Consider the following 27,939-nt stretch of genomic DNA (forward strand, 5'->3'; position numbering starts at 1 on the left):
GTTTCTTTTCACTTTTTTCCAGACCTGCTTTTCTATTTCTGAATCTTAATGGATAGGGGTCCCTATACCCAGAAAAAGCCTTTTTACTGTGTGTGCATGAGGAGATGAGAAAGGAGAGCTCAAAAGTTTTGTGTCTCGTATTTGTATTAGAGTGGAATTTGAACAGAAATGTTGCAGATACCATCTGAAATGATGAGGTGTCTTTGTGCCCATTTTGGGGATGCTTTATTTTGTCTTTCTGGTGGAAGTGATAACGTTAGATACTTAGCCTTCTTTGTGTGTATGTCAGATTGCAAAATGATATAAGACATTGAGAACACTGAACAGTTCAAGGAAAGGATATAGTTTGGCTTCTTTCTACCACTTATTAACAAGTATCTCTTAAATCTGCTAATGTAAATAGCAATTTCCATGAAGGCAGACGCGCCTGTGCAGTAAATGCTGCGTTCTGCATCTCATTTGGATCTCATGAAACTGCGGGATACGATACGTTCAAGCTGCTGATCTGAGAAAGTGTCTCAAATCCATAGTCTTTGTGTGCACATCAGACACTATACATATGGCAAATGATAAACATACCATATGGGATTTGGGAAGCTGAGGCTATCGAATTCCTATCCCATTATTTTTTCTTACATTGTATGGTCAAATCAAAAACATATTATTCTTCACATTATTAAGGGGTTATGTTTGTGGCCCCATTTATTAGGTTACAAAACTGATCATGCTTTACTCTTTCCTTTCACCTAAAAATTTTCCTGGTTACACTCAGATTGTCATTTAAAGAAAAAAGATAGGGGGTGGGTAGTGTTTGTGAAATTTGCAGAGTCTGGCCAATTTTTGAATTACAGAGTTCTGAAAACTTTGCCTGTAACCTTAGCCAAATATTACAGCTCGAAGCAGCTGAGCTTAAGGTTCAGTTTTAAAACTTAGTTTTCCAGAATTTTATTGTATGTATTGTGAAGGTATTATCTGGAAAGAATAGTTTCAGTCCTGACAGTATTATGATTATATATGCAGTTTTATGATAGTTTTATTTTCTATGTTGGTTTAGTGGACTGGAGTAACTTAGTATCCTCAGCCAAACTGTTTAGTTTTTTATCTAAAAATTATAAAATTTGGATTTCCTTATCCACTTAGTTTCAGATGACAATTATTTTCATTTTCAAAGGAGATTGGAATTACTTACTCTATTGAAGAGTGACCCAAAATTGAAATTAGGTACTCTGTTGAAGAAATGTGAATTTGCACTAGGTTCATGATTCATCTTTGAACTCTGCTATTTCTTGAGCAACCATTTATCTTCAGTTCATCAAACAGAAAGTGATAAGGCAGCTACCACAGTAAACTATGGTAATAGGAACCTGTGGAAGGGACTAGGAAACAAAGCTCCTTGAAAAAGTCAGGAATTTAGGGGAGGGAGAAGAGAGATTTTCTTACTCTGATGTGTCTCTGTTAGATTTTTCAAGGGAAGATGAGATTTTTGCCAAAAGATCTGTGTGCAGTTTGTAAGCAGTCGGAGTAGGGCTGGGAAATGCTTCTTACATGTGGAATGTATAGCTATTTCTTTACATGAAGATGCTACAGGTTTTTCTTCTAGACATGTCATGTTAATGCTGAAGAATATGCGGAAAAAATGATATTCCGCCCTTATTTTATGTTCTTCACAGCATCTTTCTCTCCAGCAGAGAGAAGGTTCTGTCTGCATGTGAAAGGCTTCTGCACTCTCATACTGACACTTCTGACAGTTTGGCCCCGTTAATAGACATTTCATCAGTGAGAGGGCTCCCTGAAAACTGTACAGGAAAGAGGAGCCAGACATGTAATACTGTCATCTTTGGGGGATGTGGGATAAAAGTTTCTGAAGAGAGGTAGAACATTAGAAATACAAGGGGGTTATGTGAAGTACCATGCTACCAACAAACAGACTTTTAAAATTAATTACTTTTTCACTTACAGAAATTCTTCCTGTTAACGGTGCCAATGTCTGTTTCTTTGGAAAGCACTAGTTAGGGCCCCAGTACAAACCTTCTGACTTTTGATAGTGGGCTTAATTTTGTGCGGGGTGCTTAGCTAGGAAAGTTAGGGCTGAATATAAGAAACAGAAATGACATCAAGAATCAAAATTTCCACTTCATACATGATGACCTGATTTCATCAGTTGAGCTGGGATTGAAGAACACTGGGTGTAAGCTGTACTTTTTCTCATTGTACTCATTAGTAAAAGATGCAATTATGTTAGAAAGGAGGTAAAGATTTGTCTACAGGGTGGGTGACACCATATACCAGAGCTGTCTGGATTCCTTAATCTGAAAACCTGTGGGCCAAAAAATGATGGATGAGAGTCACAAGACTTACACCTTGGAAAATCAAAAGTAGAAGTAGAAGATGGGCTCTTGACTTTGTTTACCAAGTAGGAAATGGCTCTGTCTCTGGGGGCTCTGTGGGTGAATCTGCTTTACCCCTGGAGCTAGTACATAAATCAATCTCATCATTTTAGCTGGTTCTTTTCCTTCCCAGCCAAGGATTCAGATTACCCAGCTGTATCCCTACTGCAAAGCAATGTTATCAGTTGTGTAATGAAACCCTATCATGAGAACTTTATTTGACCCATCCACTATATATGTGGCTCAAGAGTCACAGTCTGGAGACCCATTTCACATGCAGCCAAAATGTGGCTTAGGATAAAAAAAGATAAGCATGTATAAATCTCTTAGACAGTAAAAAAAAAAAAAATAAAAATCCAACTCAAACAAGCAAACTCTTATAACTAAAGAATTAAGCATCTCCTGCTCTTAGTGAGAATGAATTTGGACCTGAAGTTTAACTGAGCTTTGCTTGAATCCCATTAAATTTATCACATAAAAATGAAAGAACAACTCACTGACTTCAGTGGCCCTTTACTTATACAAAACTGCAATAATAAGAAATTAATGTTTGAATATCTACAAAATATGTTTACAGGAAGAATTAGCTGGTGAGAAAACAAGCAGCAGTAAAACTGATCTAGAAGGAATGGTAGGCTTTTACAGTATTTTGGGGGAATCTGCCCCAACAGAATAATTGAGAATTTTTTCATAGGCTGTAAGAAAGGTAAAATTAATGTTTTAATGAAATTCAGGGAAACTGTAGTTCCCAGAATGACTCCAGGACTGCAAAGATGATCCATTTCTTTCTGCAGGACCCTAAAATTGATAGTGGTTGAAGGCAGTGAAATTATCAGGCAAAAGCTGAAAATGTGAAAAGGAACTGGAACACCCAGTGAATGGTGCTCCTGGGCTCCAAAATGAAGTGGAGGCCACGGTACTGCCCTGTCTCAGAACTCTGAGACATTCAATGCACACGTAATATTTGAACAAGGAGGATGTGCTTTGACTGCTGCAAGGCTACACAGAGTCAATTGCTCAGTTACTTCAGACTTAGGTAGTAGAAGATTAATATAATAAATTTAAGACCTCTGGTTTACAACCTTTTGCATACTACCAGTTAGCTCTGTACTTTCTAAAACACTATGGAAATATGTACAGAATAGAATAGCTGGAACTGCAGGAAAAAGCCAAAAGTATTATGCTTGGATCTTTTTAAGAGTCTGTGAAAGAAATTTGGTTTTTATAGAGCTTTTTAATTTTTTTTTCCTTAAAATCTTAAATCTGAACAAAAACCTTAAACTTTTGTACCTGGAGAAAAATTAGTATAGTTTTCTCTGTTCTCCTCCACCCCCTCACCTCCCCATATGCTACACCACCACATCCCGAACGTAAAAACAACTTCATGATGTAAGTCACTGATTGCCTGTAAAAGCCCAGAGTAAACTCTAGACATCAAGGCCAGCTGGGGTCTTACTTTCCAAGGGAAAAATCCAAAATGGCAGCTCAAATGACTTTGTTTCATGAGTCATCTGAACTGTGGTACAGCATCTTTGGAGAAAAATGGTTTCCTGAGATTTTCATGTGATCATTACAGTTGAGTAAGTAATAATGTTTGTAATGATATGGTATATATACATTTTAAATTCCAGTGTTGTCAAGGAAAAATGTGCATTGCATTAGTGTAACACACTGTGATTTACAGTAGGGCACTTCTATCCACATTACTGAATACCAGAGGACCAAGAGTGTCTGTCGGTTCTTATCTATCTACTCACAGCTGTATTTAAGCAACTAATACGCATTTCTATAAACAACTTGATTTATGGACAAAGCTGGCCACTGAGAAGTAAAGTTTTCCTGAAGGGTAGGAGACATGTCATTCTTCTTTGGTTTAGTGGGGAGATCACGAACGTCCGGCTCCTGTCGTGCCTTTTGGTGTTCAGTATTAACCATTTTACTCTCCATACTTGTGAGTCCTTTAAAATGTATAATATATTCTTTCCTAAATATTTATTTTATTTTTATGAAACAGAGAAGTGCTTTTAGTCCTTCTGTTCTAGTTACTATCATTAACTCTTTGATAGGCTTTCTTGATTTTAAGTAGAAACATAAAGGAGTTTGACTTACAGTTATTTTACTATTTTGGAACCTCAGTTGATTAAGAGCTAGAGTTGTCTTGGCAAGAATGTTTCCTTCACTCCACGCAAAAGAATGACTGAACATTTTCTTCCAGATGAACGAATCTTTCTGCATTTTTCTAAGCACTTTTTAACCTGGGTGTTTTTGGGTTTGTTTGTGGAGGTTTTATTTATTTATTTTTAAATCTGATTCCGTGTAAGGTCATACATTACATCTCTAATGCTCACACATTTCTAATGGGTGACCTGTGTGACATACCTGAGTGGTTTTTAGAGATTTCCCCAGAATGACTATTAGACTCCAAGCTATGCACAGCAGTAACTTTAATTAATGTCTGCAGTTTTTGTGATTGGTCCCCCCAACTCAGGTGCTCATTCTGTGATTCTTCATCACAGCTACCCTCTGTGGGTATTAGTATAATAACTCTGTCTTCCTGATGAATTGAGAATGAATTGGTTGCAGCAGTGTTTTCAAAGAAGGAATCATCAGCCTTGGCACCATCCCTGCCCTCCTTTCATTCAACTAAACTCGTTAATCTTTGCAGCATAAGAAGTGGATCAGATATGAGATACATCTACTTAATTTTTTTTGTCCTGGTCAGCAGAAAAAAACCCAACAACTTAAAGCAAAATAATACAAGAATTGGTGCATGAAAAAATAAGATTAGGCAGAGTGTTTTTTCTCAGTATACTTTCTCAGGTTTATCAGTGTGTGGCTTTAGGGACCTTTTGAGCTGGAAATAGCATATATATTGTCATGTTTAGAAGCCATAGGACTTATACTCAATAAAGCATTTAAAACTTTTGGGCACTCATTTTGGGTCTGAGAATCACCCTAGATCCTTGAGCTGTGCAACTTAAAATGTCATGTTAAGAGTTTTTCCTTTTATGTGGTTTTTAAGCCTGTTGCCTAGTCATGTCCTTAGGTGCCCATAATTCTTTAGCTGTGAGAAATAGTGAACAACAGTTCCCAGTTCACCTTCTCTATAGCATTTATGGTCTCCTGCTTCTTTTTCAATAGTGCATTTTCCAAGCTGAAAAGTCCTGCTTGAAATCCTGTCTTTCCTCGTTGCAGATAGCTTTAAGTTGCTTGTCTTTTTTAATTGGGAGAATAGATTCTTTTAGAATTATTTTTGGCACATCTGGAATATTTTGTTTAGCCATTAATTTGTTCACGTTATGCTACAAATAAGATAAGTTTTATATAAATTTGAAATCAAAATATTCTAGAAAACAGGTCCAGAAGGGATGCAATGGTGTCTTTTAGTGCATCCATAGTCCAAAGTGAGTATCAATTATACCACTATTGTTTCTGAGAGAAGTTTGTCTAGCTTGCTTTAGTGACATACATAATAACCTTGTTCATAATTCATAGTCCACAGGTATTAAAAGATTTCTCTATTATCTTAACTTAGTCTGTTTTTCTGTAATTTCAGGCAGTTATTTCTTCTTTTATCCACATTGGACATGGTGAACTCACTTTTTTCTCCTCATTCTTTATGATGGCCTGTAACTATGAATGCATATCATGTTACTTAGTTTTCTTGAAGTTGATAGACCCTAATTCTCTCAGCCTTACCACAGAGGTTATGTTTTCTAGTTTTCTTATTGTCCTTGTTGCTTTTCTTTGTAGTTTTTCCAGTTTGTTCACATCTTTGAGTGGATAAAATTGGATCCAGTTCTCCTGCTGAGATCTTGCCAGTGCCAAAGAAAACAAAAGGATTACTACTATATATACATCTCTCCATAGTGTGTTTTTTGCAACAACATGACACTATTGACTTGTCACCTTAGTGTCTTGATCCTTTTCTTTAGTAGAAAAAGACAACTTCTTAATCAGTTATTTCTCTTCCTGGATTTATGGAGTTGATTAATTCTTCTGAAGTGTATGACCTTACTTTTCTCCCTATTAAATAGCATGATTTTTTCCCTGCTCAGTTCTCAAGTTTGGCAAGATATCTTAATGCTATGTTTTTTGTGTTTTTGTACTGATCCTTTCTGCAAAGTTTTAATCTTAGTCTTTGGAGTTATTAAAGAATTGAATATCATATGACTGCAAAATTCCTTTTTTTTAAACATCCTTCTAGTTTAACAGTGAAGTTTTGGTGGCTCATCACAGTTTCCTAAGTAGTTTGGCATCCATGTTATGTTACTTTCATTTGGCTTATATTTGTCTTTAGCTTGGTTATGTGAGTATCTTGAGATTTGTTACCTAATATGACTGCTACTCTTGTTCTTCAATAAAGCCAATCGCTCTGTCATATGAGGACATTAAATAGATACAGCTTTTTGAGAAGTTTTTGAGGCGCTGATTCTTCTAGGTGTCTAAAAAGAGTCTGAAGCAGATTACTTGGTCCAGTAAGTCTCAGAGTCAAAACTGACTTATCCATAATTCTCTGGTCTTCCTTTTTTTTCTGTTAAGATCAAAGTTATATTTGTCATTCCTTAGTTTTTTGTATCACAGTTATTCCCCAAGAGTTCTCAAAAGCACTTTTGTTTTCAACAGTTCTGAGATTTTATCTGCCATTTCTATTCCTTGGACAAAATTCACTAGTATCTGGCTGATAAGAAACCATCCCAGTGTTAATTTTACTAGCTATTTGATGAGCATTACTCTTGAGTAAAAGGTGATGTAAAATGGCATCAGCCTTTTGGTGATCTTGGCATAATCATTTAATAAATTTACAGATGTGTAAGAGAGAATAAGCTTAAAAGAGGCAAGCCTCATTTAGTATAGCTTTAGTAATTTTGTTTGTATGTGAGTTTATTTATGACATTCTTTTACAAGTTTGCAAATAAAAGGGATAATGCTGTCTCATCTAGTACAAAATGCTTGGACATTAAAAGGCGATAGGATATTAGAGAATCCATTTCATAATTATGACGGTTAAAGATCCCAGTGGGGTTTGATATCTACCAGCATCCAGTAATTTTAGCAAAGACAGGTGGTAAAGGATGGGGGAAATATAGTTGTAGCCTCAGGCAGATACTCAGCTCATGCAGCTGTTTCATGCATTCTGGCAACATGACTCAGTCAAAATCAAATAACATTCCTTTTGCCAATATTTCTTACCTGCATATGAAACCAGTTGTCTTTCATTTTACAAAAACATGATAATTCAAAGAGCATTAAAAAAATGTACTGTTTCTCACACAGAATTTATATCTTGCAGCTGCACACTAATCCAAGTGAAATGGCGTAGAGTTTCACTTTATCAGCCAATCATAACTTAAAACTGTTTTTACAATTCATCGTACAGGTTTTAAAGCCAGATTTAAGTCTGTATATGAAAAATAGTCTACTTGATGTATGAAACCATAGAATAGTCAATATGTATTTAAAGAAGTACTTCAGTAATAGCAGAAGAATGACTTCAGAGAATTTACGGACTAAATGCTGAATGATACACATGGAATGTAAGTGTAACACCGTCAGTACATTTGGGACTGTATGTGAAAGGAGGAGCTGAAAAATATTGTAGAATCATTGAATATGCTGAGTTGGAAGGGCCCCACCAGGATCATTGAGTCCAACTCCTGGCCCTGTACAGGACACCCAGGAATGACTCCATGTGCCTGAGAGCGTTGTCCAAATGCTTAGTTTATTAGCTAAAATAATCTCTGATCCCGATACTCTTTTAGAGCTGTCATATTTAGATTATTAGTCTATTCTGTATCATTTAGGTTGGAAAAGACCTCTAAGATCACAGAGTCCAACTGTTAACCCAGCACTGCCACTAATTTAAAATTTTGTCTTTCACGCCCATATTGTTTTAACATATTTTTGGTTGTTCTTCATCAGTGTCTTTGTTCTGTACAGGCTCAGAGGAAGTGATAAACTACTTAATATGTGAAAAGGTTTTTTTGTATTCTTAGAGGGTTTTGGTACTTCAGAAATTATGTACAGTAAAAGTTACAGCAGTGATTGCTTGAGTGACTGTCATGATCTCCATTTACACAACACATTTAGATATACTCACACTTAGGAACACCCTCTTGCACTATGTTGCTAATAAACTCTCAGTATTACTTAGAAAAGACAGTTCCCAGGAATAAAAAACTATTCAAGTTTTATGCCTATTCCATCCTTTAAAATTCTGTTTATTGTGCCAGATACATTTTGTAGTTGATGCCAGTTATTTGTCTATTTTTGCTGTCATCAAACTGTTAAACATTACTATTCAGCTTTTTTTTTTGGTATGAAAAACTCCTTTCCTATTTCAACTTTGTTTTTTAGATGTAATTTCCTGCTATAACAATATTTTCTGGAAAAAAAATCAAGAATACCTAAATACCTTAAACAGGTTTTACAAGTTAGCAATTCTGCTGTAATTAGGCTTCAGGCTACCTCTGGCTCCATGGATTTAAAACTATCAGAGTTTACTGTTTTGTGAAAAATATGTTTTACTTTGTTTGGACATGCTTGTCATAAGTTTCTCAGTATATCATTGTACTTTAAAACCTCCCACTGGCAGCGTCTGGAAGGAAAAAATATAGTGTAAACTATAGAAGACCTAATGGCAGCTTCCTGCCAACGTTCATTCTTGAATCAACAGTGTTTGTTTTTGTTTTTGCTTTTGTGAAAATATGTCACAATCTAGTCTTTCATATAAGTTTGCTATTTTTTTATCAGCCTAATAAAGCATATATCCACATCTTCTACTTTCCCTTATTTTTTCTCCTTTTCATTCCATGATATCTGTGTTTCTGGTCATACCACCAGTGAGTGTTTGCACACATAAATTATACACCTAAAACCACTCATCACTAGAAAATTTATTACTTCTAATATCTTTCTCATGAACAGTTGTGTTTATTTCTGAGTTGACTTCTCTGGTAAAGACAGCAATGCTCTTAGCTTTGGTTCAGTTCTTTGTTTTTTCAAGACTTTAGATATTACAGTGTATATAGGACCATGTGGGCTTTTAACCATAAGCCTGCACTGGGAATATTTAAATGGGTTTAGTTTATAAATGCAACTCTGAGTAAAAAATAATAGTAGATTGCTATCTGTATTAACTATACTACTTCTACTCTGCTGAAGCAAGGGGCAGTACATGGGAGCAGAATGAATCCTCCTGTCAGAGCATATAATTGGCTTTTTTTTTTTCCCCTTTGAAACCCTGTTTGGAGAAGGCAGGGAGCAGGGAGGAAGGTTGCTGTCCTTTAAGATAAGGAACTTGAATTTTCTTTCCTCTGTCCAGGAAACTTATGTTACTTGGTTTGGTAAATCTTTTATCTTCTGGGCCTCCTTTTGGCAGTTTAACTACTAACTTTACTTAATTAAAGGAGAGACAGATACCACAGATACTTGGAAAAGTAGATGCTCTTCTTTCCTCTTTAAAAAAAAAAACTTCTTTAAACATTCTTTGCCAGTATTTTGGCGTGTTTTTGAATATGAAATACCTGCTGATTTGTAGTATTAGAAAAACATAGTAAGTTAATAGTAGTTATTATTTATATTATCTCATGTTAGTGCACATTTATAGCAGTGAGGGTTACTCTTCTGTGATGGTTAATTTTCCCTCCTCTTGAGGGAGAATGTTGTATAACATTACATGAAGTACCACGAAAGATTAAACTATATTCATAATGGAATACAGTAGGATACCAGTTATTCAAACAACTTGTATCACACTACATTTGTCTGGGTGACTCATGGGTTTGTGTTATGAGGAGTCACTGTCAGACAGGAAGACATGTACAGCAGGGAAGTTTGGATAACCAGGATCATACTGTGAGTATTTGGGGTTTTTGTTGACCAAATCCATTATATGTAGAAAGGCTATATTTCTCTTTTTGTTCATTTATAGAAACCCTCTGTAAGATTATGCTATCACATGAATTTACTGAACAGATGTTGTATTATAAGCCATTACTTTTGATCTTGTCATGAGCAGTAGATTTTAGATAAGTGGCACCAGCACAAAAAGGACTCCAGACTGAAAAAGCCAACTTAGAACAAGAGAATTGTTGATCTCTACTTTTGAATAATAATTTTATTTACTCATTGTAAACACTGTTTTTTAAAAGGAAAAAAAAAGTAAACCCTTAAATTTTAAGTGTCCAGCTCTCTTCCTATATAAGAAAATATTCAAAACACATGTGTATTTCCTAACCTTGAAACGCTGTTTTTCTTGGTATCCCTTATACCAATTAAGAGCAAGAAAAATCCAATTTTCTGTAAAAAATGCCTGCAGTTGTCTAAGCTGCATTACCTAAATGAATGAGAATTATTGAAATCTCCTGTAGTTTCTTTTGCTTTGTAGGTGTTTGCTGTGGAATTAATCTTAGAGAGGAGAAGGAATTTAGTTGTCATTTATGTGTGTGTTCACTGAAGTGATTTTGAAGGTCTTATGTATGCATCAAGAAACTGGAGAAATTAGATATTTGGAAATGGAAATTGGTGGTCTTCCAGGCTATATTGGATCTAAAAGTGCTAAATCCTTTAATAAATAAACCTTGATTCAGACTGGAATGTCTTGGCTTGATCTTAAAGGTGATATTATGAGGGACTTCTAGCTGTTGACTAGCCTCAAAGATAATTATCTACACATTCCAATCTTGTTCTGCCATCAGCAGTGTCTGAGGCCTAAATGGAGCAAGTGTTATTTCCACTAGAAATATATTATATTTAGACTATCCTTGTTCCCAAAGATTTTAAAAAAATATTTGTATCTGAGTGGAAATACAAAGAATAAAATAAATAACTAAATGATCTCCTTCTTAGAGTCCTGTATGCTTAACACAGGAGTCATAATTTCAGCCATTGTAGATAGTTTTCTAACTGTGACATTGTGTGTTGTAAGCACAGTTATATTGTTGGTGTTACTACTTTTGCTGGGCTGTAGACGAAAGAATAAGTTTTTCTTTGTGGAATATTTTGGAGGGGACGTCTCTTAAAACATCAGTATAATGTAAATTTTATTTACCATGTCATGTACTGGCTCTGATTTGAGACACTGAATAGCCCATCTGAAACAGGATATATGCTATTTAAGCATTAGAGAGTCATGTTCCAGTGTCAAGCATCTTGAAATGGATGGAAATGCTCTTCTGCCTTAAAAAATCAACACCTTAATTCATAGTACATAGCTGTTAGTACATGATAAATCTGAGAATATTTTGTTTGTTTTGCAAGTTCTGCTTGCACAAGTGATTATATAAATTTGCTTCTTTTAAGGACTGCTGGGTATGGCAGAGACTTCTGTAGTGAAGTATATTTGTGGGACAAAAGCTGTACAAAGAAAAAGAAAGCAAGCCTAATTTATAAATACTGTTTAAATATGTATTTTTGTGAACACGCTCTAATACAGTTTTAAAGTATCCTCACTTGTGGCATTGTGTGTTCCATGGATGTGGACTCCAGATCTTAAAAAATACTTCAAATGTACAACTTGATGAGTACATAGTCATCTCCATTCGCTGAAACCAAGCCTGTCTTTGAAGAGAGGCATTGAAGAATAATAAAAGATATGTCCCAGTGAGAGTTATTATACAGAATATGGACAGGGGCAAGAGAGTTAGTTTACATGAAAGGTCAAGCAGATCCAAAATAAAGTTCTCATTGAGGCCAGTTTAATCCTTCCATCCATAAGTTTTGTTAAGTCCTGACACTTAGCCCATATATTTTGCCTCAAAATAGAGTGAATAATATCAACTTGTAGTTCTGCATGTTTTCTGTCTATACTCTCCTGCCTGTTGCCTCATGTGGGAAGAGGCTTGAGAGACTCAGAAGGAAAACAAAACTCTTAGCTGAGGAGTAAAAGGCAGCTTGTGTTAGTTAAAGATTCTGGCACTACTTTTCCTTTTTTCATCTGGTGAGAAATATTATTGGTCTCATCAAACTTTGTCTAATGCATTTAGCTTGCAAAAATATTTATACCTGTATAAAAGGCCTTTATAAAGCCCATTGCTTCAGTATCTAAATAATGCCCATACAAGAACAGTTAAGTAGTAAAATCTTCGGTAAATTCCATAGAGCAATTATTATGGTTCAGGCCAAGGCTTTATAGCATAATTTTTCTTAATTTTCTTATTATAAACTGATTATTGCTTTATCGATATGGAAAATTTCTTCATACTGCCTAAATAGAATTCCTGCATCCAATGAGGCTGCCTTTCATAAGGATTCCCTTTTTAATGTAATGTGAAGTGCAATTTAGGAAGCACAAAAGCTCTACCTGAATATTGACAGTTGCTGTTCTTCAGGAGGAATTCCTGCTGCCAAATTCTGGGTCGATATTTTTGCTCCGTTGTGTGACCATTCCTGGCTTATCATGTGTTAATAATGGAGTCCAGTTGTCAGACATTTTGTTGTCCCCTGGAGGCCTCCCTTGACTGTCCTATGGGTTACCCTATCCTGGACAGACTCATAAGCACTACAGTTTTCTTCCTATTGACTGGTCTCTTCCTGAAGTGGCCCTCCAAAGCAGATTTTAATTATTTTATTTATTATTGTCCTAGTGGTAAGCTTGTGTTGCTCATGTTCATTCCATGTCTGAAACAATTAATCAACTGTTTGTAGTCCTGTTTCATATGCTCTCCAGTACTTCCCCCATGCCTCTGAAGAAATTTGGGTAATGATGTAAGTACCAGTTGTTATACCAAGTATTACAAATTTTCTTAAGAGTGATTTGCAGGTGGGTGTGCCAGAGCTAAAACTTGGCTCTTCCACGGCAGATATAGTTGACTTTTCTTAAGATTATTTATGTAATTCATATTGCACTATATACAATATGAAATAATTTTAGTTTTTAAGTAGGTAGCACATCCATGCTACTGTGACTTTTGTAGGTGTGCCAAGCCAATAAAATGTTACATAAATAACTTTATACCTAAAATGCCATAGAGTTAAGTAAACAGGGAAATACTATGTGCAGTAAGAGAAGATATGTCTTCCTTGGGCATTCAGTACTCACAAGAACACTATGCTAAAAGTCACAGAACTAAAGATGGTATCAAATTTCTTTGGTGCAGAAGCTATACCTTATCTGTTACATGAATCTTTATTTATCTTGCTGCTAATTAATATTATTTAGCTTGTGTCAAACCTTGATAAGAAATTGTATTTTCTGAGATTTCTCACATAAAAATACCCGAGTTTTTTCATACAATAACATTTTCACTCTAATAAATCTCACTTGCTGTTTCACAATATGTAAGAACATTGTAGGGTGTGGAAAAGCTTTTATGTGCATAAACTACCTGTTTGCAGTAAGGCTTTACACACACCACATGAATCCCTGCTGCTTTTGGATATATTCTAAGGGAGAAGCATTTCTAACTTTAATAATATATTGAGATTATGGATTAAAAGCAGTGGGGAAGTAGCTTTGTGCACTGTAACCTAACTAGTGTGCTAAGAATCAACTTTTGGCAAGAAAACTCCCAGTTTGCCCTCTCTCCCCGAAGTTGACCTGGTGGATGAAATAGTAGATGTGTGTATGATTCTAGGCATGCCTTCTCCAAAGATCAACATTTGTACACACTTTAGTCACCTTTTATACGCAGTGCTATTGACATTAACCAGAGAGGCCAGGCTGACAGCGCTGGGCTTTAACACCAGCTAAAGAGCTGCTCTGCTCTACTCGCATGGTTTATCTAAAAAGACTCAACACTGAAATCACACAGGGTAATTGTTTTCAGTCTATAAGAGTTCTCTTCCAGATACAATATCCTGTAGGACAATTGAGTGTCCTACCGAAATCCACATATGTTCATTAGCTAATTCAATTACTTTTCTTTTCTGAAAACATTAGATTGAGCTCTGTAATTTATCAGTGCATTCTATCTAAATTTGCTTTCACTTGCACAACTATAGAACACCTTTCTTGCTCCTTTTGTAATTAGGGTTGGACAGTAGCAAACAAGCATAAGAGCAGAGCCGAGACCACCAACTGTTTAGAAAAATCAAAGACTTGCTCAAATGAAGCTCAGTGGAAAAGGAGAGGAAACGAATCAGATATGTCAATGAAATAACTAATTTTCAAACTAAATGCAAAAATAAAAAGATGCCTTCTTTTTTTCCTTGTAAAAAGTGGACTTGCACAATTGTTCAGGTGCTTGTTCTTGCTTCCATCACAGTGCATATCTGGAGAACTTCTAGAATTGAATGGGAACAATAATGAGTTAGGCCTTGTCAGCATGAAGTTTATCTTGGAAAAAGAACATTTGTTGACTGATTCTTGCAGCACTTTGACTACTGTATCTTTATTGACATGGTCTAGGGGCTGGTGGTTTTTTTCTTTATTTTATATAGCATTGCAAAATCAGAATGTGACATTAATTACTTCACCATATAACAGTATTTTGCTGTTAATGAAAGAGCTTTTATTTGGGGTAAAACATTCCAGCTGCATCTGTGAGGAGTATTCTGCTCTCTTGCCCATCCTTTTCAGGTTTGCTGAAGGTCACATTCATATTTTGACACTGGGTTGTCTTACAGAGTTTTTAGTTGAACTTAATTGAGAGAACTATAACTGGGGACCAGTTGCGTTTCACAAAATGAAGTGTTTAAATAGATGACAGTATTCCTGGAACTGCAGTGGAAACATCATTTGTATATCATTTTGTACTTGAGAATAGCCTTTTTTTTCATCTGTCTAGAAACATGGCCCCAGAGCCCAGAGGTTACTGTTCTTTATACCATCATATAAAAATACTTTTGGTGTTGCTTTTGGTTGTTGGTTTGGTTTGTTGTTTTAAACTGATTGTTTTTCTATTTAAATGATTATGTCCAGTATTTTCCAAAATTGTCTACTGATGTATTTCAGTTATAGGTGAAATCACAATATTAATTGGAAAAGCAGATAATGTATCCAAGAATTATATTGTTTTGGTCCTATATCTTATTGAATTACTGAGGTTTAGAGTAAAAGAAGATTAATGTTCTAACTGGCAGTACCAAGACAGTTAACCATTTGAATACATCTCCCAGAACTCTCTTGCAAAATCTTAAATTACCTTTATAAAGAACACAACATTAGTAGACCTTCCACTCAGCATATATATATTTCTTTTAATCTGTCAGAATCCACTAAATTCTACAGTAATTTTATGTAGAGATGGATATATGTCTCTGTTATAACACCATGCTTATATACATTAACGTGACTGCTTTCCACTATGTGACAACCAACAAGAAAATACTAAGGAAACTACTAAAGTACTTACTCTCCCTAACTGTGGCCCCTGCAAGTCTTGATAGGAAATATGCTCTGTCTATGCTGTGTCTCTTCTTTATCTGAATAAAACTAAACCTCGTGTACTCTTAACACAGCTCTGAGTGGGAGGATTAAAATATTTTAAATCCTACTTTTTGTAATAAAGTAATCTCAGTAAGGATTTTGATTTCAAAGTCTGCAGCATGGCATCCCATTTAATAATGGTGCTGTTGTGTCCCTGTGGAGATCCAAGCCCTTCCACATGGACTGCTGTTTCAGCGAGTCTGGTAGTTTGTATTAGACTGCCACTGCATTGCTGGTTGATGTCACTGGGCCCTATTTGCCTTGGCCTTTATGAGTTTTGAGAAACCAACCTGGAACTTATAAATATTCTGCTTAATATTCTGTCAAACCTTTCTCTATTGATGTTTATTTTAAAGCTTTTATGCATTCTAGAGTATGGTTGCTTTTTTCTTCTCTAACAGTATCCAAAGTTGTGATACATGTGTCTAATTTCTTTGTTTGGAAAAGTCCAGGAGCATCAGCCTCCATAACTATACTGGTTTTCTTAGACCTGTTTCCTGGGTTTAAAAATCTGTGATGGAAGAAGTCAGAGGTGAAGAATTTGTCTATGGATGACAAATGGGATGGGAAGAGAGTAGAAGGGAGGGTGACAAAGAGTTTATTTCCATGTCTTGCAAAGCTCAGTATGACACTTTGCTACGTCTGTTTGCTTTTGTGAGAAACACCTTTGTAAGAAACTGTTGAGGCAGTTGGACACTGGAGAAATTCCATTAGCAACAGAAAGGAACGAGGTATTTACAAACCATATTGCAGGACAGTGCTGGCAATTTTAAAAGCAGTAGGTCCACATGACTAGTGTTGGACCTCCTGTAGGTGTGTAATTGAATTAGTCATGAGATAAAGTGGTTCTCTGGTACAGGATCCTGGGATGCCTGGCACTCCCCCTCCACTGTGCAAGGCATAGGCAATCCATTACTGTAAAAAGCTGAAGTCTGCAGCCTGAGAGTCAAAAGAGCTGGTAAGTGGATATTTGTGTGTACAAATTCAGGCTTTTATCTGTTTTCCCTCATCTCTGTGAATGTGTTTTCTATGCCCTCTTAGGGACAGAATAAATTCATAGGAAAGCCACAAAGGGAAAGTTTAAGGATTGTAGCCTTTCGTTTTTTTGCAATCTCATGCTTAATCTTCAGGGAAAACCCAAATATTATTTTTATTAAGTTAATCTTCACAAAACTGGAGATAACAGAAATTTATATACTGTGTAACTTGGAGGGGGGAAAAAAGAAGCAAAAAAAAAAAGCATTTCCTTAGCAAATGGAAAAGAAAGTAAAGTACCTTTGAACACAACTAGATGGATTCTTACACTGACTGACTTATTATCAAAATGCATCCATCTGTACTGAATTAATGTAATAGTTTGTTAAACTTCTAAAAATGTCTATAATGCTTAATATTTTAATATTAAAGTAGAAGAATAAGTAAATAGAAGGAATTATTTATTTTCTTATGTAGAATTCGTAAATGATCTCTGTGCACTAACACAAAATTAGGTTATAGATTAAAGTGTAGGTATGGAGTTTTCATATAGCAACTGATACTTGAAAAAGTCAGTTAGGGAAATCCAAAACTCTTACATTTATCACCAGTATTGTTGCTAAAATGAAGTACCAACCCTCTAAAGATAGTAGTACTAACAATACCAACCTTGACTGCTGGAAAGTTGCCAGCTCTTCGTCATCCTGCAGAAATATATCATACTTGAACTGAGAAAACATGCAATTGTCCCTCCCCCTCCTCATTCCCACAAACTGGAACAGTATTATGTTAGCCTGAGTTGTGCTGAGCCGAATCCAATCTGGAATTAAGAATGCTCCAGGGCATTTTTAATAAACTGTCATTCATTTGAACTCTAACCTCCTTTAATTTGCAGAATCTGGTAACGCAGATGTACACTTCAGCCACATTTACTTCTTTTCTTATCATGGTGTGAAATGCTGCTGATAGCACTTAAAAATGTGAAGCTGCTGAACAGATAGAAAAGTGCTCATTTAAAATAGACTCAAGACTAAGAAATAATTAAAAAATAGTTTAGTTTGCTGGGTTTCTGCCCATTCTGAAATGTAAACTTGATTCTGGTGCAGATTTTAATGAAATCCTCAAAGTGCTGAGGTCAGTTAAGATTTCTGAAAGTATGAAATAAATAACGGCTTTTATTAGAAAGTGCAAAGGATAAAATGGGGCTGTTGCCTTGCGAAGGGGAAGAAAACCCAGTTAACGCTTTCCGGACAGAGAGCACTCCTGTGTGTTCACTGAGGTTTGCACAGAAAACTCTGTCAAAACGTGTATTCTTCTGAATTCAAAACTTGAGGGCTTCGTAATTAGAAGCAGTTGGACTGAGAGATACAGCTGGAAAAAAGTGACTGGGCTTCCAGTTGGGAACAGCCCGGATGGGTGGGATCTGCCCTGGGCTGCCTCCGCCCCCCACCAGGCGGAGCTGCTGGGCAGGGAAGGAAACCGGGGGGGTTGGGGCGGGTTATGGACCAAACCCCCCAAAAATAGACTGAAACCAGCCACTCCGGTGGCTTCTCTGGATTTCTGTGCCAATAAACGTCCTAAGGATGCAGGTGTGATGATTAAGAGTTAGGTGTTGTGGGCTTCAGTTTGGGAGGATGAGCAGGATGAGATGTTACAGGTAACGGACATGGCCATGCAAACTTTATCTCGATCCTGTGGACAATATAAGAAAAGCATGTGAACATGTTGCCTGGTTATTAATGAACTGGTATTTCAGTAGGGGGCTCAGTTCAGTATCTGGAGAGTGGAAAAACTGAAACTGGAAGGCAGGACCATACAGCAGTGCTTGGTAGAGGAAAGGGCCCCTGGACACACACCAGTCCTTAGATGAATTGCCCTGAGTGCAGCAAATGAGGTAGTTGCTGTAGGTCAGAAAGGTAAAGTTTTCCCATTTCTTACAGTAGGACTGAGAGGTAGTAAATCAACATGGAACTTTAATTTTTTTTTTTTTTGCTATTTTTTCAATTGTCAAAGAAGAGAACCTTTGCTTACATTATGAATTTGGTTCATATTTTACAATGCTTTTTTTCACCTCTAGACTTATCTAGGTAATACTACGTTCAGCGTTTAAAGTTAATTTTTCATTGTAACACGTGCTACTGCTGTATAATTAACAAGCTGAGATGATTGTGTGTGCAACTTCAGTGTTCACTGATTTACACTTGATAGTTGCCAATTTAAAAAAATAAAATCAGTTTTTGTGCACATGCTTGCCAGTTGAATTCTGCTATAGGTGTTGGTGGGACAGTTAATTAGGAAAATGTGCAACTATGAACTTGGGTCATATTCCAAAAAATGAAAGAAGAACTGGCTGGCAAATACTGTGTTGAAAGTGTAAATGGAAGTATAACTTTCAAGTCTACACGTGTTAACGATTTGTGGTTTGAAAAAGTTTTCATATTTAAGTTTTTAAAGTTTTTTTTCTCCTCTCTTTTAAACTTTGATCTCTTTTGTCTAGTAATATGAGTGTGTTATTAATGGACATTAACAAATCCACAGCTTTGTTTTCTACAAGTCTTTAATTCTCTTAAATGTTTTGAAATGTAAATGATGTGATATATCAGAACTTAGGTGAGGATTCAGTCAGTCATCAGTTTGGGTGCTAAATTCAGCTGAACCCGGAAAAGGAGTGCAGTGATACCAAAGATACGGAAGTGCTACTATTCTGCCTTTTTACATTCTCATCTGCCAAAGAAATCTGCAAGTGTGGAGTGACTTGGTGTTTACAGATACTGTCTCAAAGCTGGAGTCTGTATGAATGAATGACTTTGCAGTCTTGAATCCTTACTACGGTTTCCATTAATGTATGCTGCCTGCATTTAACTAATAGACTGGAGGCTCAGTGGAAACTAGATACAGTTTTTAAAAGATACAAGGACAAGCCTAAGAAATAGCCCCAGAAAACAGACAGAAATATCATATTATATTTTAGTAGTTGAGGCTCATCCTTATTGGAGGCAGCATGGGTTTATGTTCTTGTACTAAAGCAGAAGATATGAAGCACCTGGTGTTATATTAGAAACTGAATCATTTTTAAAGAAATATGATCTGTCTCTCTCCTGGTTTGTTAATTTTTTCCCCTGGGATTTAAGTGCAAATTAAGCTTTTTTTTTTTTTTCCTTTATTTCCCTCAAGTATGTTTTCTCTTTGCTGCTTCTACTGTGAAAGTTCACTAGCTAGTCATTTTGAAAGGATGTCTTTCTTCATGGTTTACTTTAGTGGAATCTTACAGCTGCAGAGACTCTACTGCATGATATTACACTCCTTCTTATTTCATTTTTACCACTCTTATACTAGTTTCAATTTCTGAGTGGAAGGTTGAACATAAATAGTTTCAATGCTATTGGTAATTCTGATTCTGCATTCATGAAATACAAATTCTTATGCACCCCAGGGTATCAGATGTGTTCTAGTATTCCATTGATCTTATTAGTGCTTGTAAAGATGGTGTAGAAGGAAGTAATCAGGGTATCATTTGCAAACAGGTCGTGAATCCTCATTATAATTCAATGACAACTGTGTTATTTATTTGGCTTGATTAAACCTGTTGTATAAGAGGCAATGATTATTCAAATTGAAACAAAAACATGTGGCTTATAAACACAGATACCATGCTAGTAGGCTTTACATAACAACAATTAAGCTTGAACTTGGGAGAAGTAGCCACACTGATTATATGAGTCCAGTGGAATTCTGTCAGACTGTTCAATACACAGCAAAATTGAACCCTTTTCAATGTCTTGCATAAAGTGGATGAATAGAATATATCTTCTTTGCCATTTCATTTTATTTAGAAGTTCTTTCTGAAGTGTTTTCTAGTTTATAAAACACTAATGTTTGGACAAAGGAGGTGACAAAGAAAATACAGGAAATAGGACATTCATTATTTAAATCATTCTATCTCATTAAAGAAAATTGTGTTATTTACTTGCAGCTCTTAATGTAAACTGTATCATTTGAAGAGGGGGAAATCCTACTGGCCTCCTAATTACTGCAGGTTGTTTGTAGCTCTCTGGTCCTGTGAATAATGTAGTGGTTTACTCCACTTACCCCAGAAGCAAAGGTTCTGCTGCCAGACAGGTGTACAGGTGTCACTGTATAGTCTCCATTCTTTAGTGTGTTCTTTAAATAATGTGATAGATCATGTCATACACCTTTTTTTTTTTTTTAATTCTGAGTTTTGTTTTCTCCAAAGATAAATTTTTTTTGAATTCCTGCAATAAGCAGTTTATCCTGCATCCAGTTAACATTTACCCATGCTAAGGAAAGAGTGGGATCACCTTAACTTTTCCTGCATTTCATGCTTTGGAGATTCTCACAGTTGTCACGAGGAAAATAACTTTGTTATTAGAGCAGTAACAGACCTTTAAAGTTCAGAATCTTAGAATACTTTAGTCAGAAGGGACCACTAGAGGCAATGCAGTTTAAACCTCTACTGAGAGCAGGACTAACTTCAAAGTTCAGTCAGATTCTCCAGGCTTCATTCAATCAAGATCTGAAAATACCCAAGGACTAGAGGGTTTACAGCTTCCCTGGGCAACCTGTTCTGCATAGAAGAGTGTGCATTTTTTGATGGAAAATACATGGATTGTCCTGGACACTTTTATAGTAAATATGTATCTATATCATTATCTAAAATTTCTGACATTAATGTTATGCTGAGATACCACCACCCTGAATTTAAATGATACAAATGTTGCAGGAAATATTTATAAGTTGTGTCTTTATGTGGCAGTGGCCCAGGTTAAATAGGTTTCTGGTAATCTGTGTTAGTTCTTCTCTTTGTAAATATTGTTTATTAATCAATAGATGAATGGAAATGTTAAATTTTTTTGGTATTGAAAGAGCACTGTTTTTTCTTTTTAAAACACTGAAGATAGGAAGAGATTTGAACAGCCATTTACATAAAATAATTCCTTCAGTGTGTTTTTTCCCCTGTATTTATGTAGATTTAAGATTTACTTGTTGTAAAGAATATGGAACTTAAAAAGTCCTCTCTCTCAGGTAGAAGAGCTGATGAATGCACTGGAGAAGACTAGACAAGAGTTAGATTCTACCAAAGCCCGTCTTGCCTCAACACAGCAGTCTTTGGCTGAAAAAGAAGCACATCTGGCCAACCTGAGAATAGAGCGAAGGAAACAGCTTGAAGAAATTCTAGAAATGAAGTAAGTACATTGATTTCTCTAACTTCCAGAAAAAAATGAAATTACTACTTTTGCTGTAAGAGAAGGTTGTATGTTTTTGTGTGTGTGTGTGTGGTTTTTTTTTTTCTTCTCTGCATATATTTAAGTCTCAATATAGGACTAGGAATCTAAGACTGTTAAATTCCTTTTAATGCATGGAAATGCAAAAGGCTTTTTTTTTAGAAGTACTCAACAATTTACATGAGATGAATTTTTGAAAGTTGTCATTTGCTACATGCAAATAAAAATATCAGCACTGTGTAAATTCTGTGAGAAATCAAGGATCTAAAGCCCTATCTCTCAGTGGGAATTCTATGCTGGAACTTCTGCTAGTGTCAAATTAGAGGAAAGGGGCTTATTAACTTTATATTGATGGTGCAAAGTTTATTGCATTGAATAATTGGTTAAACCTCCCCCCAAATGAACAAAAACCTCTTTGCATACACTTTATCACTATTTATATGTGTACAGAACGAAAAAGGAAGATACACTTATAGTTTAAATCTAACTTGCTCTGCACAATAAAGGTAAATATCTGTAATTATGGGACATTAAAGCTCTGATATGATCTTTAAAATTGGCAAAAAGAGTGAACCTGTTAATGACTTGGCTGGGCTGGTAAGTGTGTAGTTAACATTCAGCAAAGAAAATTCCCAGTTGCCATTTTGAAACCATTTTCTTGAGGGAGGAAGCCATAACATAACTGCAGCTAGATTGTTATAGTTATCCTTGCATTTTAAAGGAAGGGAAATAATCAGAAAAAGTGGTTTTCATAACGTTATTGTAAATAAAACAAAGTGGAAATGGAGTCATATGCTTACTAGAGTTTTATAGAAATTTTTAAGAAATAGCTGTCATGTAATACAGGTGCAGAAATACCACAGTGGAAGCCCAAATGTTTCCAGTGTTATCTAAAGAATTTCTGGTTCTGACTTTAATGAGGTCTATAGCTACAGAGAAAAATGGAATCACAAGTGACTTAGAGCAGTATGTGATATTATTTTCTATAATAGATACATTATTTTAGTTTTCTGATGTTCTATTATATGTACATATTCATTCTCCTGTCATAACTCAGGTGCTCAGTGCCAGTCATCTATTTTCTGTATAGTGCTTTGGTCTGTTTCCTCAAGTGCATGTTTGTTTTTTGTCCTAGTCATAAAATTTATTTTTTGAAATCATAATTCACAAATATTGAGCAACGCAGAGGAAAAAAATCTTTAGTTCTGATAATGTGACTTTTTCAATTAAGTGCACAGAACTGTTGGAGATGGAATCAGAGAGAACTTATATTTTGTGTTGTGAGATGAAAAGAACAGAAGATGGCTTTGATATGTCAGGATGGTTTTGCTGGTCTAGGAGACAGAAAATAGAGTTAATGAACTAAAAAACCCTATATAAAATCACAATATTAATAAATAGAGACAACAAATAGATTAATTACAGAAATTGATGTGATCATATTTGCTTTTCTTTCTACTGTCTCTTTAACAACATGAGTACTCTATCAAAAAGCACAGAATGGACAGACTTGTTTTTCTGAGCTCTGTGTATAAAAAGGGCTACATGGCTGCTCTTAAGTATAAATTAAATGTAAATACTATGATCAGATTATTTAATAAGATTGCTAAACAACATAAAATGATAGATACACATGTATCCATTAGATGCATAATTTTTTAGGTGCATAAATTAATAGATACAGTGGTTGATGAGAAGCTCAGCATGACCCAGTAATGTGCATTTGCAGCCCAGAAAGCCAGTTGTATCCTGGGCTGTGTCAAAAGAAGGGCTGGAGCACCTCCTGCTATGGACACAGGCTGGGAGAGCTGGGATTGTTCACCCTGGAGAGGAGAAGGCTCCAGGGAGAACTTAGAGCACCTTCCAGGGCCTGAAGATGGTACAAGAGAGCTGGAGGGGAACTTTTTACAAGGGTATGGAGTGATAGGACAGAGGGAAATGGCTTTAGAATGAAAGAGAGTAGGTTTAGGCTGGATATTAGGAAGAAATTCTTCCCTGAGGATGGTGAGGCCCTGGCACAGGTTGCCCAAAGAAGCTGTGGCTGCCCCACTCCTGGAAGTGTCCAAGGCAAGGTTGGATCGGGCTTGGAGCAATCTAGGATAGTGGAAGGTGTCCCTGCCCGTGGCAGGGGGCTTGAAAAAAGATGATCTTTAAGGTCTCTTCCAACCCAAACTGTTCTATGATTCTATTAGTAAACATCTTTTAGAAATAATTCAGTTATTACTTTACAGTAGTTTAATTTTTCAGATTGCTCACTGAAATAAGTGAAGGACAAACAACCTTCATGAAACTGCTGCATTATGCCACAATATACTCAATATTGCTTTTTAAAAAGGGACCAAGGTCTTCTCAAAACCAGATTGTAGAAACTAAGACCCAGACATCCAAAGACAGAATAATGATAATTCTGTGTTCTAATAATATACTGGAAATGTGTCTTATCTCTGACATTTTAAGATAATTTATTAATTGGAAGCATTGACCATAATTTCTATTTATCATTTTTTAAAAATGCAGTATTGAGTGATTACGGTTTTTGGCTGCTAGCTTCCAGTTAAATAGGCATGAACTGAGTGTTTAAGAACATTCATGATGATTTCCTATGCTTGTATTATGTTCAAGTTCCAACCATAACTCTGCATTCTGGGCCCATCTGGCTGACATTGTCATGATCCATCTTAATTTACTGGCCCCAGTTTTAGGTAACTTCTTCAGTTGTCATTACATGTTCCCATATGCATTCCGTTATTGAAGTAAGTTTAGAACAAAATGGATAGCAGCTTAATCTTGTTCATATTTGCTTGATCTTTTTGAACTGGAAACTAGCAAAGTACCCTTGAAATGAAAGTTTGATAACATCAACTTCTTCTTAACTCGATGCCAATTTGTGAAAAAATGACATTTATTTTAAATAGAAAGTAATACATTTGGAGGAGTTGCATTTGCATGTTACTTTCTGAATATATGTGTGGGTTTTTTTTCCAAATGTCTATTAGAAATATTTCTATATTAGTTCTGGAGGAAATATTTTTGTTATGGTCATATTATTTTAGCAGTGCACCCATAACTCATCCTGACATTAGTGGAAGTTACATGTACATGTTAACAGGAAAATGCAACATGTGTTCAAATCCATCATTTTGCCTAATTGTCTTATTGCTTTGTGCTCTTTCTGTCTCTGAGCACAAGAAAAAAAATCAATGGACTTTTTATTTTTTTAATGTGATAGTTTAAAAAGATCTGTATTGCATAATGTGACAAAAGGCACGTTAGTGGTTTTTTAAGGAAAAAAAAAGTATTTATCATCCATAAAAATATTTCAGTTGGCCCAAACTTAAAATTTGGTAGTTAGAAATATATCCCAAGTCTACTTTTTCCAGACATTGTTTTTGTTTTCTGAGAGTCCACAAGTAGGAGCACAGCCTACTGAGAACTTCACAAGGCTTGCCTAGAAAAGCTTATTCGTTTTGTAATATGAAGAGCTTGAGGGCAGGAGGAGTTTTTGTGCTGTGATGTGGTGGAGGTTTTTTCAGATGTTTCTGAAATGCCATATTTGTGGAGCATACTTTCATGACCACAGGCTGTCCACAATGCTTTCCTACAGATCTCCTTTCCTATGTGGTGGTTCCTTTCAAAACTCATAAACCTGCTTGTAACAAAATTAGGTAGGTGTATAGACAGATAAATGAGTATTTATATAATGTTAAAATTGCTTTATACGTATGTATGTGAACTAAATGTCTGCCCTCATGGAAAGTGGGTTTTACTCTCTGGGACTTATCATCGGTTTAGAAATGGTCAAAATTATTTTCCCTTTGGAAGATATAAAGTCTGACCTTTCTTTCTTAAAGTCTAATGGCATGTGAAGGAAAAGATATAAAAATTATTGTCACCCCTTTTGTTAGTTCAAGTTTTAAATTATATGCATTTTATCTTTGAGCTGCAACCACTAAAGTTAAAAACAAAACAAAAAAACCCAACACCCCCTCAGCCCTGCCCCCATCTTTGTTATCAAAACTTGGGGTTTCCTTGGCTGAAAATCCTTAAATGAAGTTTCTGTGCCGTTTATTTACTGTTTAAATACAAGATTAAAAGAGAAAGATATTTCAATGGATTTTGCATTAATTTGATGATCTTTCAGTGACTTAAGTTACCTGTGACAAACACTACACTTAGTGAGGGACCATGTGATTAATCCCCAGAAAGACTGAACTTCATATTTTAACTTGAAGATCTGAGAATTTTTATTTTTTGAGATTCAGCTGTTGATTACTGAGTGCTTTCTTCAGCTGTCAACTAAGTACACTCAGTGCTCTGAAGCTTTCGGAGTATCCTGAATGAAATTCTTGCCAAGAGTTTGAAAGGCAATTTCCTTGCCTTTAATAGAGTTCATGCCATCACATGTGGGTATTGCTGAATCAGTTTTGTTGGAAGTGACTCTGCCCTGAAATTCATTGCAAATTTCCAGAAGAAAATGTATTTTCCCTTTTGTGGAATAAATCAGATTACTTAATAATGAAGCATTAAAGATCTTATAATAAAATAATCAGCTACTAGTCTTTTTAGTCTATACCAAGAATAGAACATGACTGTGCTGTCCAAAAATATATATTTTAAATTGGATTTTGCAGTATACAGTGACAGGTTAAAATTAAGCATCCCTTCCTTTGTTTAAGTATGTTCACCATTTTTTTCACTGAAAATAATAGATGAATATTGCTTATCTCTTGTTTTCAGTAGGTTTATTCATTTAACAGCACCTGTGTATAGTGAGGGATGAAATATTTGTGGGAAGAAGGGGATAAAATGTTTTTTTCCGCAAGACATTCAGTCCCACCTGCTGCCACTCTGTGCAGAAGGTGCTGGACACACTGCACTTTTATCTGCTGGGTTAGTGGTTCAGCTGCTCTGCCAGACAAGGAGAGGGCACTTGCATTTGCCACTAGATGCCAGTCTTGGGTGCAAGACCATGGTCTGAAGCTACTTGATTCAAAAAATTGAGTAAGAGCAGCTTGACAGGGCAAGGAGGAAGTTTCTCCTGTTGGGAGGAGAGCATGCCTGCTCCATTTGTCTGTCACCTGGTCTGACTGGTCCCCTCCTGCCTTGTAGTGCAAGAACTTCAAGCATGGAATAGCATACAAAAGTCTCCATATCGGCTTTCGAGGACGTTGCAGGGTTGAAGAGGGTCTTTGAGTGGATTCTGGATGTCAGGGATCACAGCCTAAGGGAAAGACTGTGTAAAATGTAAAAAAAAAAAAAAGGAAAACTAAAGAGTAGGAGTTTGTAGGGAAGTCAAAATGCTTTATGAAGTACTAGTGGCAGAAGTATAAGAAAGTTTACCATTCATCTGGTTTTCTGCAGACATACCCCTTTTTTCCATCAATAAATTTTACTGGAGTAGAAGTTGGGGATTTCACATCTGTGTAGCAGCTCAGCAGGAGTTGCTGCTCTGACAAGGGTTGTTGGATGTCCAGAGAATCTAGACGTGTTTCCAGCACCTGGACAAATCAGCTCATGTCCCTGCCTTACATTCTTCTATTACTATTTCCATCCATCACCCTCTGAACCTGACACTTGGGGAGGGAAAGGGAGAGGAACTCAACATGTTTTCCTTTATTTATGTCCTAATTGCTCCACCCCAAGAGGTTCTGTCACCTGCAGGATAGTGGTTTCTTCCTCATTGCTGTGGGTACAGCAGTGGTGAGAAGGGCTTCTGAAAGCTGTGTGAGTAGTAAATCCAGTGCATCTGGAATGTTTCAGGGTAATTATGTATGCAGTTCACCTGCTCAGGGCAAACACAGGCCAGAAGCATGACACTCGTTGACGGGAAAATCCCTGCTGGAATTGCAGGGACTCTACTTGCATGGAGTCATGAAGTTAATTTCCTTTTTTTGGGTTCTTCCATACAGCAGCAAGGCTGAGAAAAGCAATATTGCAAGGTAGGAGGAATTGGCAAGGTGATTTA

At 36.0% G+C, this 27,939-nt stretch overlaps 1 protein-coding gene across 9 annotated transcripts in view; it reads left to right on the forward strand.

Annotated features, from left to right (window-relative positions):
- Nucleotides 1–27,939, forward strand: part of ERC2 (ELKS/RAB6-interacting/CAST family member 2) — a 430,377-nt gene that overhangs the window by 204,869 nt on the left and 197,569 nt on the right. For all 9 annotated transcript variants that reach the window (XR_004359172.1, XR_004359173.1, XR_004359174.1 and 6 more), the window contains one exon: nucleotides 21,775–21,935. Coding sequence is in view for 1 of the 9 variants with exons in the window: in XM_032699590.1 (XP_032555481.1) it covers nucleotides 21,775–21,935 (161 nt within the window). In the remaining 8 variants the exon portion in view is untranslated. The remainder of the gene's footprint in view (nucleotides 1–21,774; nucleotides 21,936–27,939) is intronic.

This window comes from Chiroxiphia lanceolata, chromosome 11 (assembly GCF_009829145.1).
Source record: "Chiroxiphia lanceolata isolate bChiLan1 chromosome 11, bChiLan1.pri, whole genome shotgun sequence".
NCBI classification, from domain to species: domain Eukaryota; kingdom Metazoa; phylum Chordata; class Aves; order Passeriformes; family Pipridae; genus Chiroxiphia; species Chiroxiphia lanceolata.